Here is a 12,685-nt window from a genome sequence, read left to right as displayed (position 1 = left end):
GTTACAGATATTAATGGTTCCCAAATGATATGTCTGACTGGGTTTGTAGTCTCCTGACTTTTCTTTCAGTGCCACCAACAGTTTGATGTTTTTTGCAGTGAGATACTATGACAGCAGGTTTGATGCCATGACATTTGGTACAGACATTCATGGTTCCAGGAGGATAATTCCTACAGACTTAGTTAATCTTCTGACTTTTCTTTAAGCACCTCCAGCAGGTGGACCGTTTTGCTATAAATTGAAACACCTCACTAATTAGTTGAGTAGACAGCCGAAAATTTGGGGGTGATATTCATGGTTCCCAGTGGATAAATCCTACTGACTTCAACCTCTGACTTTTCCTGAAGTGCCACCAGCAGGTTGACATTTTTTATATGGAATGTACTCCCTTGCCAACCATCGATTCGATCGCCATATTTGGTGCAGACATTAATGGTTCCCACAGGATAAATCCTACTGACTGTGGTGATCCCCAGTGTTTCCTGTTAGGGTCTCCAGCAGGTTGACATTTCTGTTCTAGTGAAATACCTGAACTGTTGATTACCACATAATTTGGTTCAGATATTCATGATTCCCAGAGACAATATATCCCACTCACTTTGTGAATCCACTAGCTCATACTGTGTTATATTTATCTGGTTTACTGCCATGACATTTGGTACAGAATTTATGGCTCCCAGATAATAAAGCCAACTGATTTTTTCCTTTGCTACCAGTGCTTTGACAACTATCAAGTTGCTTTCCATTACATCTGCTACATACAGTATATCAATGATGATTAGAAGAATAATAATGACTCCTGACCTCTTTTAGAGCCATCAGCTGGTCAAGGTTTTCACATAAATATTTGCTAACCGTATTTAACTAAACATGGTAAAGAAATAAATCTATAAATTGCCTCTAAAGCAATGAGCCGAAGGTTTTAGTATTTCTCTTCATTCACCATTAAATGTGCAACAATCAATATTAAAGCTTGGAAAGAAAAACTCAGAGTATCTGCTTGATTGAGACGACGTCTTTGATCGTATTTGTCTGACTAGGACTCGGCACCATGAGCACATATCCAAAAGAGCGTCTGTAAATTATTAAATATTAAAATATTGAATTTAAAAAATTTGACATCAGCCTCTCCCAACCCTAAAGCAAAGAAGAGGACGACAAAATATATAACATCAATTAACTTTCATGTAATATAAAGAAAAGTATCAAAAAATCACACTAAGACGCTGAAGTTGAAAAAGAAATTAAGGCTTTTAAAGCTACCACTCGTTTGTCATTTATTGTTAGTTACATGTATTCTCAGCCTCATTCGGGGCTCCTTGTAGGGTATCGGACCTCAGCAGATAGTGATAGCCTGGCGTGGCCCTCTGTTGGATCTGTTCTCCTCTGCCCTCTGGCCCCTCAACCATCTTTGTCTGGCTGGTATGTGCCTATCCACAGTCCCATGACCCTCTCTCCGTGTCTAAATATAAATACCCATGGAGGGTGTTCCACTGTTAAGGTCACATTACGTCATCCCTAGCAGCATTCTCATTCAAGTAGCACTCAGGGCATGAGCTGCGAACGCGTCGAAGGCTTTATGATATCCTGGGTCGTGGAAAAAGACATCAGGCGTGGTTTCTAAACGATGGGCCGCAGAAACAGATTGTTTTCCTGAGGAGAAGCTCGACTGGAGAGAAACACTTCTGGAGAACTGGATGATACACAACTTGAGCAGTAAAAAGAATCCTGATTGTGCCCTTACCTTGATGCGCTTTTCTCCAGACTTTTGGCTGCCATGGGTAATGGAATAAACAAGGTACAGTTTCAAACCTTAAATCCAGAAACATCCAAACTTCTACTTCTTCGTGTACTTTTACAAAGTCTACATCCAGCTTGTGACTGAGTTTCTAACACTCTTTAGGTCCTGCCTGAGCTTTATCTTGGAAATCTCAAAGGTAAGATGTTCTGTCTCTTGTGATGTGAGTAAATGTTTCATTTATTTTCAGGATAATGTAGATCATGTTTCAGTTCCTCATACAGACGGGCATGTGGTGAGATGCTACACTGAGCTCAGTTTCTATAGAGTGGAGAGGTCACAGTGTAGAACAGGATGATTGAAGAAATGTTTTTTGATGTAATAGAAAAAACCATTACACTCTGTTTTTTTGCTGATGCGAGCGCAGGGGTTGGTGTGTAACTCTCGGCAGATGGAGGAAGGTTGTGGGGGCGCATGTGAGTGTTGGTGTGGGTGGGAATGCCCCAAAGTGTGGGGGTGTCCCTAATTTCAGCTACTATATTCTACGTCCTTCAAAAATGCAGCAAGTGCAATTTTTAAAAATGTGCACAAACGTTAAATTGTGACTGGCTGGAAATGTCTTAAAATATGGATTACTTTTTGCAAACATGACATGTTTAGGGAACCACTGTTAAACAGGAAATCTGACACCTGTCATTAACTATGACTTTAAATCTTCTTTTATTCTTTTTACTCACTTTGCCCTCATACTGCCCCTCACTTTGCGTGCAAAAGCACGTGTGCTAGGCCGCATGAGAAGAAGTCAAGCTCTGTAAAGTGGCGACAGAAGCAGAGAAGTTGAGAAGAAAGAGTTAAATTCAAAACACACTTATAAATACGTACGTAGTACCTAGAGAGATCGAGGCAGTCTTCAGGGAATGGACGGGAAATGCTGCGTCTATAAACAAAATGTGTTATCTCAGCTTTCGTGCACATTTTAACTGTTGAAAAACAAATTAATAAAGCGTATTAATTAAATATTTCATGGATTGAAAAGTTACAGTTACACACCAAATTGAATGGTTCTTGGTGGAAGTTACTGCTACTCTGCTAATCTTGGTCTGCTAGCTTAGGAGGCCTTTGTGGTTGTTAGCTTTAGCTGGGTTTTTATTCTGCAAAATATTTTACATGGATAACCTCATTATGTTAAATAAAATGACATTAAAATACCAAAATATGAGAAGTATCATAGGGCAAATTTAGCTTTAGCTGAGGCTATCTCACCAGCTAACGTTAGCTTTCTCTAGTTAGCTCCTTGCTTTGTCTGATAGTTGGGTCTGTTTTTATCTTGTTTTTGTTGTAATTTGTAGATGCTGTTTTAACAGAAATTACACATTTTCATTGCATAATTATTATTGTAATAATTATACATAATTAATTCATGGTTAGAAAGTTGCCAAGAAGTCAGATGCTGCACTTAATTTTAACCAAACATGTGGTGACAGAGGGCAGCGTCTCTGCTCTGCGCTCTGCAGAGGGACAGACTGTTACCAGCTTTAATGTCACATCATCACCATGACACCCCATAAAAATACCTGCTTCATGACCAACACACTCAGGGCCTCCTTTCATCTCATGACCTTCAAGCCACTGGCTTACAGTGTGAGTTACATAATCAGGGAGTGTTCTCCCTACAAGTGTCTTTATGATTTATATTCAGTGCTTTTATGTTTACCTCATTTTATCATAGGCGGTGTGTTGTGTGTGACAGGGTTGACAGGGTTGGTTTAGCTTTGTCTGGCTGGAGGGTTCAGTGGTCTCGAGTATCAGCATCCTGCAAACTTGCAAAGCATGAGAAAAAACTCCTCAAGACATCTGTCCAGGGTAGAAAACACTTGGCTTCCTTTACAGACCAAAATTTGATTAAAACAATTACAGTTTCTTGCTTTGGCCAAGCTGCTAGACTGTTTTAGAAACATTGGTTTTCCGGTTTTTCTTTCAGTTCAGAACAAGAGTAAAACTTTTTAAGCCTTAAAGCCACCTTTACCTTGGAGACCTTATAGGAGGGGGGCTGTTGTTGGGTAGAAAATGCTTTATTTAGGTTGGACTTTACATGGTGTCAATCGTGATTGGATGGAGGGGATATTTAAGGTTTGTTCATTTTGTTTTCAATCTGCAGATGCACGAGACAGGGAGCTGCTGGCGAAGCACAACATCACCCACATCCTGTCCATCCATGACACAGCTGCACCCGTCCTGGAGGTGAGCTGCCTCCTGTGTGTCTTACATGGGCCTGTGTGACCCTCTAACTCTCACACTGATTCAACCATTAAGCGCACAAACCTCCCCTGTGTAGTTTTCCCCCTCAGTGTCCCACGATGCTTAGTACTCCTTCTGAAAGTGTACAATGTTAGCGCCAGACCGGCCGTTTAATGCCATCTGCCAGATAAATAATGTGATTATTGTTTGGGCTAATTTTCCCATTAATTGACTGAGTCTGAAAAATGTTCATCAGAGCTGCCCCAAACCAAAGATGGCCTCACAAGTTGGAGAAGCAGGAATCAGCAAATTGTCTGCATTTTACACATGAAATTTAAACAGTTGATAGTTTATCGTAACTGTGTGATGATGAATGAATCATTTCAGCTCTAATCTTCACTAAACCCGACAAGGACTCATCTTCAGCGATCTGTTTATCGTATGGCATCGCTGTGGTCGAGTTTTAAAAGGACAAATAAGAAGAAAATAGGTTGTGAAGATTCAATTTTACACAATATCTCCCATTTCTTTATCAAAGGCTGATGAAACAGACCACTTCAAATGGTGTGAGAGTGAGATGTTCTTCTTTTCAATGTTGCATGAAAAGTCCTTTGATCCTTTGGAATTCACCTGGTTCCACAGAAGAAGCTCTTCTGACCGTCGTTCTTCAATCGCTGTTGGACTCCTGAGAAACCTCTGTGTGCCGTTTATAGTCCGAGCTGCAGCTGTGACACAGATGCAAGTCGTACTCTGGGATGTATGTTTCACTCCTGATGCTTTTAGCTCAGCAGCTTGAAGTCCATAAAGTCTTGAAAGTGGAACTGCATTAAAATAAAGTCTCTGGCTTTTCATGGCTGCATTTAGACTTGAAGATTTGTGTATGACCGAGTGTGAAAGGTGTTTTTCTTGAGTGTACGTGAGCGAGGGAGTGTGAGAAACTGGTGGATTGAAAGTAGAAATTTACTGTCAGTCATTTCCATTTGGTTACAGATGTGAGAGCAAACTGTCTGCACAACTGTAAAGTTAGATTTTGAGATGTTGTCTTCTTATAAAATGTAAATGCCTCTCTTGATATGGAAAATTTAATTCTTCTGTCGTTGCGTGAGCTTAGTCGTCCTCTCGCTCTCAGTGTTTGACTGGTTTTTGAAAATCCTGATCTCCAGTGTCCGCTTTCACAACTTTCATCTTTTCTTGTTGAAAGCGAGCATGAGAAGTGCTCAGAGATTTCTGTACACTTTCTCCATCCATTGCAAGCATGTTTCATTGAACAAAGAAGAGAAACAGCAACTCGTATTCCAGTATCACTACCCAAACTGGTCAACCACCAAAACTTAATGAAGGTCTTGGGCATGATATTAAGAGTGTCGGGCCGGCGCTGCCCTTTAAACAGCTTTGATCTCCATCGTTTGATCCTTTATCTCACATTTAAAAGAATGACGCAGCTTTTTTTTAATCTGTGGTGTAATGATGAGTCAGGTCTGTTGGCCCAAATGGCCAGATGGTTTTTATTTGCATACCTAACAGTCAAACTGCTGATTGATTTCTTGGAAGACAGCTTGATGGTTCCTGAGAGAGGAAGGTCGAATTTGCAACCACCAAATCTCTGAGGTCGGACGTGCCCTTTACTCTACAGTTTGTGGCTTTCATTAAGCAAAAAATAAAATGTAAAAAGTCAGTTTCATTTACCCAATCTGAGCCTCAGAGGCCTTTTAGCAAGTAAAGAAAATTACACTTTTATATCCAGTTTGCATGCGCCTTGTTTGGGAGTGTTCGATTTCACAAATCACTGAGTCATCCTTTTCAGAAACTTCAAGAGTGATGCTGCAAAAAATACGAGGACTTGTAGCAAATTTTTCGATAACCTGGCTTTTTCTGTCAATCATTTCATCAAATGCAACATTCTCCTTGGGTGTGATAGTGTTAAAGTGTGTGTGCATGAATGGCATGAGTCTGTATTTGGTGTGTATGCAAGCCGACCTGTAAGGAGCACATCCAGAGCTCTGTGTGTCCCAGAGGACTCAGGGGTTTTTGCAGCCGTGCAGTCATAACGGGACGAGGTAGTTTCTGTCCACTGCCTGAGCCATCAGCTGCCAGGTGCACAGTACACAAACACCCACACTTATACACATACACACACACACAGAGGCAAACATCGTTAAGTCATGACCGACCACGCCAGCAAGGTCAGAGGGGCAGGGTTTCAGGGGCAGTCCCATCCAGCCAGAAACAGGAAGTGTGCTGGAGCCGATGTTCGAACAGATGACCTGACGGGGTGAAAACCTCTGAGACACTTTGTTAACAGTTATTTCTTTTTAATTCAATCGATTTATGTGCATAAAAAACACTATTATGTTGTTTGAGTCTGAAATACTCCCCTTCGCCCTCCAGGACATGACGTACCTGTGTATATCTGCTGCTGACCACTCCAAGCAAAACCTGTGAGTACTTATATGAGGTATATACTGTGTAAACTTATACAGTACGTATAAAGAAAGTGAGATATTTTTTATATATTGGATCTGATGTATCTACTATCTGTGTTATTGGAAAAACAAGTATTAAAAAGGCAGAAAGAAGGAGGGCCGGTTCAGCTCAGTTGGCGGGCGTGCCACGTGTCCTCGATGCGTCAGCCGTGGGTTCAACTCTTTGGTGTATGTTCTCCTCTGTCTCCCCCCGTCTCCTGTCAGTCGGCAGCTTTCCAACAAAGGCCATAAAAATTATCTTTTTTAAAAAAGGTAGAAAGTTACAGTTAAAGATACAGAACATCAGAATAAAAGTAACTTATTTATTAACTATTTTATATAATTTGTTTGTCATTTGTCTCATTTATTTTTTCAAAATCAGAAATTCAGTCGTGATAATAATAATAATCATCATCGACATTATATAAAGCAGGAGTTTATACACAGTTTACCATGAATAATTAATAGATTTTACGGTGTCTTATAGTTGGAGGGCATTTTTCTGGAATATCGACCAAATAAATGCAATTTATAACTAAATTAATCCGTCCATCCTTCCATTATCTACACAGCTCATCCTGTTCAGGGTCGCGGGGGGCTGGAGCCTATCCCAGCTGTCATTGGGCGACTGGCGGGGTTACGCCCTGCACTGATCACCTGTCAATCACAGGGCTGACACACAGAGACAGACAACCTTTGGCACCCACACCTACGGGCAATTTAGAGCTACCAATGAACCTAACGAGCATGTCTTTGGGCTGTGGGAGGAAGCCGGAGACCCCGAAGGGAACCAACGGATGCACGAGGAGAACATGCAAACTCCACACAGAGCAGCCCACTTTTGCTCAAACCGGGGTTTGAACCTGTGACCTTCTAGTTCTAGTTCTAGTTGTGAGGCGACAGCGCTAACTACATAAATACACAGAATAATTTGTAGGAAAAAAACTAAATGTACATTTTTAAAAATGATTTTTAAAATCTGTATTATGAAGATTTGAATTCAGTTTGTAAATGTTTTTTCTCCCAGGATTCAGTTCTTCAGAGACAGCATCATGTTCATCCACGAGTCCCGGATGAAAGGAGAGGGCTGCCTCGTCCACTGGTGAGTGCAAATAAAACACTACTGCTCGGTTTGTTCATCATTTATATATTAATGTACTTTAACATAATCTTACATGATGCAATAATACTGATGCTGCGCTGGTTTAGCTCAGCTGGTAGAGCAGGTGCCTCATGTGCAGAGGCTACAGTCCTTGTTGCAGTGATCGCAGGTTTGACTGATCAGGCAGATCATTTGGTGCACGTCATCCCCCTCTCTCTCCTCCTCATACTTCCTGTCTCTCTTCAGCTGTCCCATCTAATAAACATAAAATAATACTGATAAAACTAATTGCTCAAACAAGACTTAAGACTTAAAATGATTTTTATCCATATTTTAAAGTTAAATATTCCTCCTTGTGTTGTTTATATTATTGGCTGCACTGTGCATCAACTTAAAAACTAATGCCATTAAATCAAATACGCAGCTCACCAGAATAAACGCTATGAAACTGCTGTATTTGCATGTGAGGATGTTGAACGGAAGAAGCATAAATATTCAGTTCTGCTGATTTTTGTTTATCATGGTGTTTGACTGGAAGTCCGCATAATTTATGAACCCAGTTCTCATTTTCAACCACAGCATTCACCAAACAGGATGACGTTTTGGTTATAGCTATAATTATAAATGTCATCGCCTTTTATCTCCTCTCATATTAAACAGGCAAAATAAAGCATTAAAGCAGCCTAAGGAAACAAAGAGGTTTCACTTCTTTGTGCACTAAAGCAGAGACTGTGAATATGTCATGTTAAGCTTGGTGCTGTGAAGCGGCGTGCTCTCAGTGTTGCAGGCGTGTCCCGCAGTGTGACTCTGGTGGTGGCTTACATCATGACGGTGACAGGGCGCGGCTGGGTGGAGTCTCTGGCGGCAGTGAGGGCGGCTCGGCCGTGTGCGGGGCCCAACCTAGGCTTCCTGCGGCAGCTGGAGGAGTTTGAGAACACAGAACTGACAGAAGTGAGTGACACGCCGATGGCCTCAGTGAAAGTTAGGATCAATGAAGTTTCATTTTATCTTTTCCACAGTTTGCATTTCTCTAATATCCTGTTTGTATACAGTATGTTTGTATTTGTTGTTGTTGTTGCCTGACATTCTTAGGTGGGATTTAAATTGTGTATCCGTGCATAAGAGAGTCACAGACAATGCAATCATTTATTGGACGTAGGGGAAGTAAGTGCATGAAGGCAGCATGTGATTATGAGTTTAAAATGCAACATTGATGATGCTTTAGTCTTTTGTTCTGTAAACAGGTATTGCATTCTTAACAGATTAGCTGCTTAAAGTAATAATCTCAAAGATTTTCATGTAAATAAATGTCTGCTAAGTCCCTATCTATCGCTGAATGAGGTAACACAAAGGTGATCGAGCCGACGGCTGTGGCGACTTTCGCGGAAAAAATCACAAGCGGCGCCCAGTTAGTGACGCGTAATTAACCCTGTCACCCCAAGATGAACTTCCTGTATTCTGTGGTTTTTAAATCCGGTGTCATGGCGGCATCCTCACATTGCGCCGCGGCTGTACAGAGGAAGTGGACGTAGCCTCGGGGTTTCAGAGTTAAGGCCAGTGTTGAAGTGTTTGCTCTACGTGCACCAGGATAAGGTGAAACTGCAGCTCACGTGTGTTGTTGGTCCATTTAATTGCATCCAGAGGAGAGACTATAAGAAGTGGGCGTGGCCTCAATGTTTCAAAAGTGACGCTGATGTGTAGTGCCTGAAACCTGCATTCTTTCTAAAGCCCAGTAGGGGGAGACTGCACTGGTTGCAAACATAGACTGTATAACAAGATAACTGACATGACAGCTCCCTAAAAGTGAAGCCAAACCCTCTCTATCGCCCCCTGCTGACTGGCTGCAGTATAGGTCATAAAGCCCGCCTCCTCCATGTTAACAGATGGGACATGAGTCAAACTATAAAATCAAATACATTTTTCTCCAACATGGTTTCTGTCATTACAGTTAGTTCTTATCATGCTGATTTATGTCCAAGTGTTCATTTTGTCCGACAAGTTTATTTTTAATTAGTTATTTGATGCTATAAAAAGGGGGTGTGGCCTCATGATTGACAGCTCTTTTGACAAATCTGGCTCATTCAGCGTTCTGTTCCCGAGTAGCAGAGTAGAGGAGGAACGGCGAGAGGAGACGTAACACTAACACTACAGTCATTGCAGTTTGCATAACAGTGAATATCTGCTTCAGACCGACACAAGAAGCTGTTCTGATGTTAAACTGTTTTATTTGGTAAGTTAAGTTTGTGTTTTGGTTAGTGGAAGAGCTCAAGATGCTCAAGATGGCAGCGCCTGTCACGGGGGCTATTTTGGCTTCAGTTTTGTACAATGAGAGCAGATGGAGACGTGTCGTCCATCAGTCATTGGTTGCAAATGGGAGTCCACTTGTATTTAACAAAACAGCCCTACTCCTCACTAGATTTACCAACTCAGGAAATATCTTTCTAATGACTTTATGAATTTCAAGTCGTCTTTAATACAGAGGTAATGTTCACTTAGTAAATGATGGTCCCATTTGGAGTTGAATTGACGATAAAGCTGCTTGTGCTTCGGGGCGGGGCTGTGATTGATGTGTCGCTACTAGGACAGCTTGACAACAAGGACAGAGGTCGAGCAAGGTGAATTCACTACAGATGTGGTCACTGCTTGTTCCAAAGAAATGCAACTGCCAAAATGCTGAACTCAAGGCTTCAGAGGGGGGTTTAATAAGCAGTCTACTTCATATATACAATCTGTGCTATCCATACAAATGTGTTATTTATTCATCTGGCTCATGTCTCACTCTCCCTCCGCTCCTCTCCTCCAGTATCGGGCCTGGTGGAAGGAGCGTTACGGGAAGAGCTCGTTCAGTGATGACGAGGAGGTGGAAACCCTTTTAACTCGTAAATCAGAGAGCAGCAGCATAACGAGCATCACTCCTGACGTGGGCACAAGAAGCACCTGAGGAAACACAAAAACAGACTTCTGTCCTTGTAACTGACTGTTGGCTTCGATCTGCTCTGACTATAAAGTGAAGTTGGGATTTTTGCTCTTATCGTCAGCCCTGCAGAGAGAAACTACAGCTGGAGCACCGTCTGTATCGATATGTTGAATCCCCTATTTGCAGAAGGATCATGTGAGCGAGGGGGTTTTTATGTCACGATCTCAGTCCCCTCCTCGTCATGCCGTGTCCTCGCCTCTAACTGTCAAAACAACATGCAAGGGCAGTCAAGCACGACTCCAAGGAAACATGAACATGCAGTCGTGAGTGTGTACGCACGTTAGGCAGTGTGCTTGCCCCCTGTCACTTCTGTTATGATTATGACTATATTATCGACAGCTGAAGAGACTGGATCTGCCAGTAAAACTGTAAATTACTGCTGTTATTCCTAAACTAAAGTGTAAGTGTATTCGGCCTGTTTAAGACTCTCTGTTAGGCCATTATAAGGATGAATAATATTTAATGTTAACATCTCGTGGAGGTAATTATTCAGTATAAATGTACATTTCTGTACAGTATATTTAGTCAGTTACACATGTGAGTTTGTATTTTGTTTCATTCAATTTCCATTAACATTTTATTCTTCATGTGAATTCACTATTTTGAGGACTTGTTTCAGATAGAATTAGAGATGCACACAAAGTGAATTCTTGCAGACTTTGGTGTGAATTTAAGGTGTTTGAGGCCTTTTATAAAATATTTATAAAATATTCTGTTTTTGTTTGAAGTGGTCACAAAGGTTGGAAGAAGTGTAAAGATCTTTTAACAAAATAAAAGCAAAACCAAGTTGTGAAAATAGCCTAAAAAGTGTGTGAGCACAATTTGAATGCTGTCGTTTGTTGAGGTGGAATTTTAGCTTCTTTATACCCTGTGATATAATGATAATAATACATTTTATTTATATAGTGCTTTAAAAGGTAGTCAAAGACACTTTACATGTTAAAACAAAATAGCAAAGACAGTGAAAGCAATATACAGAATAAAACAATCAAGGTGCAGAAAACAGTTAAAATGTGGATACAAAAGAAAAACAGTGAGATGATGATCGCTCAGGTTAAAGCAGATTTCAGAAGGTGGGTTGAGGCAGAGAGTCTGAGGTGATGGGGAGGGAGTGCAGAGGGAGGGGGCAGCAATAGAGGAGGCTCTGTCCCCCCAGGTCCGGCTCGTCTCTTATTTTATCAGCTGATAGATATAGCAAGGATTTAAAACTGTCAAGGGTCTGGGCAGCTCTGATACTGACAGGTAGACTGTTAGATTTAGTTTGTAAGTCGGATAATAACCGAAAAAAATTGGTTATTTTATTTGATATTGTGTTTTAGGGCTGTACAGGATCCGCTTGTTTTAAATGTGCTTCAGAAATAAACTCTGACCTGACTTGATGTAACTGTTTTAAGAAACATTAAAAGCAGATTTGAATCACCTCTGACCCCTTTTTAAATGTTTTTTCTTTTTACTTTTTTGTGATCGTTCATGTTATTGTTATCAAATAATAATCATAAATCTACATACATTTTATCTTGTATCTGTGAGCTTGTTTGCTTCTCTGCTTTCAAGGACCAAATAAGGTGATTTTTGTCCTTATGATTTACTCACACTTTTTAAAGATTGTGCTTCACGTGAGCGCCTCTGTCTGATGCTGCTTTTCATAACAACACGTTTATGTGAGATGATTTACAGTTGGAGATTTTATATCACACACATGCAGATTTTATAAAATATGATGCATAAGTATAAATGTGTAATAAACGGTTTGAATGAGCTCTTAAGCTGCTGTTATTACCTGTCTTCTTATAGTTACATATTTAATTATAATTATTTTAACATTTAGAATATTAGATCATCTAAATAAGCTCCTGGATGCAGTAGGCTACTTTTGACCTGTTACTGAATAAGTAAAGGATTTAGGAAACGGACTGGATGCTGCCACAGAAGTTGTGAACTTCTGATTTACAGCGTTAAAGTGTTTTTGTATTGTTTATAATGTATTTGTGATGCTGTGTGAACTCGGTGGACCGGAGACATTGTTCACACTAAACAACTTATTTTACGGTCGGCTATAGTTCCTCAGTAAGAAGCATTAGCCGACATGACACACAGTTTGTAATAATCGTATCTTTTCTGCTTCAGTGTTATTGATCACAGCTGTTCCATATAATCTCCCGGGGTCA

At 40.7% G+C, this 12,685-nt stretch overlaps 1 protein-coding gene across 1 annotated transcript; it reads left to right on the top strand.

Annotated features, from left to right (window-relative positions):
* The first annotated feature begins 1,560 nt into the window (after nucleotides 1-1,560).
* LOC138607363 (dual specificity protein phosphatase 22-B-like) lies at nucleotides 1,561-12,214 on the top strand. Its single transcript, XM_069679950.1, has 7 exons — nucleotides 1,561-1,798; nucleotides 1,904-1,937; nucleotides 3,897-3,979; nucleotides 6,365-6,414; nucleotides 7,466-7,540; nucleotides 8,320-8,491; nucleotides 10,344-12,214. Exons 1-7 carry the CDS (start codon nucleotides 1,778-1,780, stop codon nucleotides 10,479-10,481), a joined length of 573 nt encoding a protein of 190 aa, XP_069536051.1. The 5' UTR covers nucleotides 1,561-1,777; the 3' UTR covers nucleotides 10,482-12,214.
* The last annotated feature ends 471 nt before the right edge of the window (nucleotides 12,215-12,685 follow it).

Source organism: Semicossyphus pulcher, unplaced genomic scaffold (genome assembly GCF_022749685.1).
Source record: "Semicossyphus pulcher isolate SPU_LCO1_2020_fin unplaced genomic scaffold, fSemPul1.0.p SCAF_4, whole genome shotgun sequence".
NCBI classification, from domain to species: Eukaryota; Metazoa; Chordata; class Actinopteri; order Labriformes; family Labridae; genus Semicossyphus; species Semicossyphus pulcher.
Note: the sequence above shows the minus strand (reverse complement) of the source record. Positions and strands in the feature narration are given on the sequence as shown.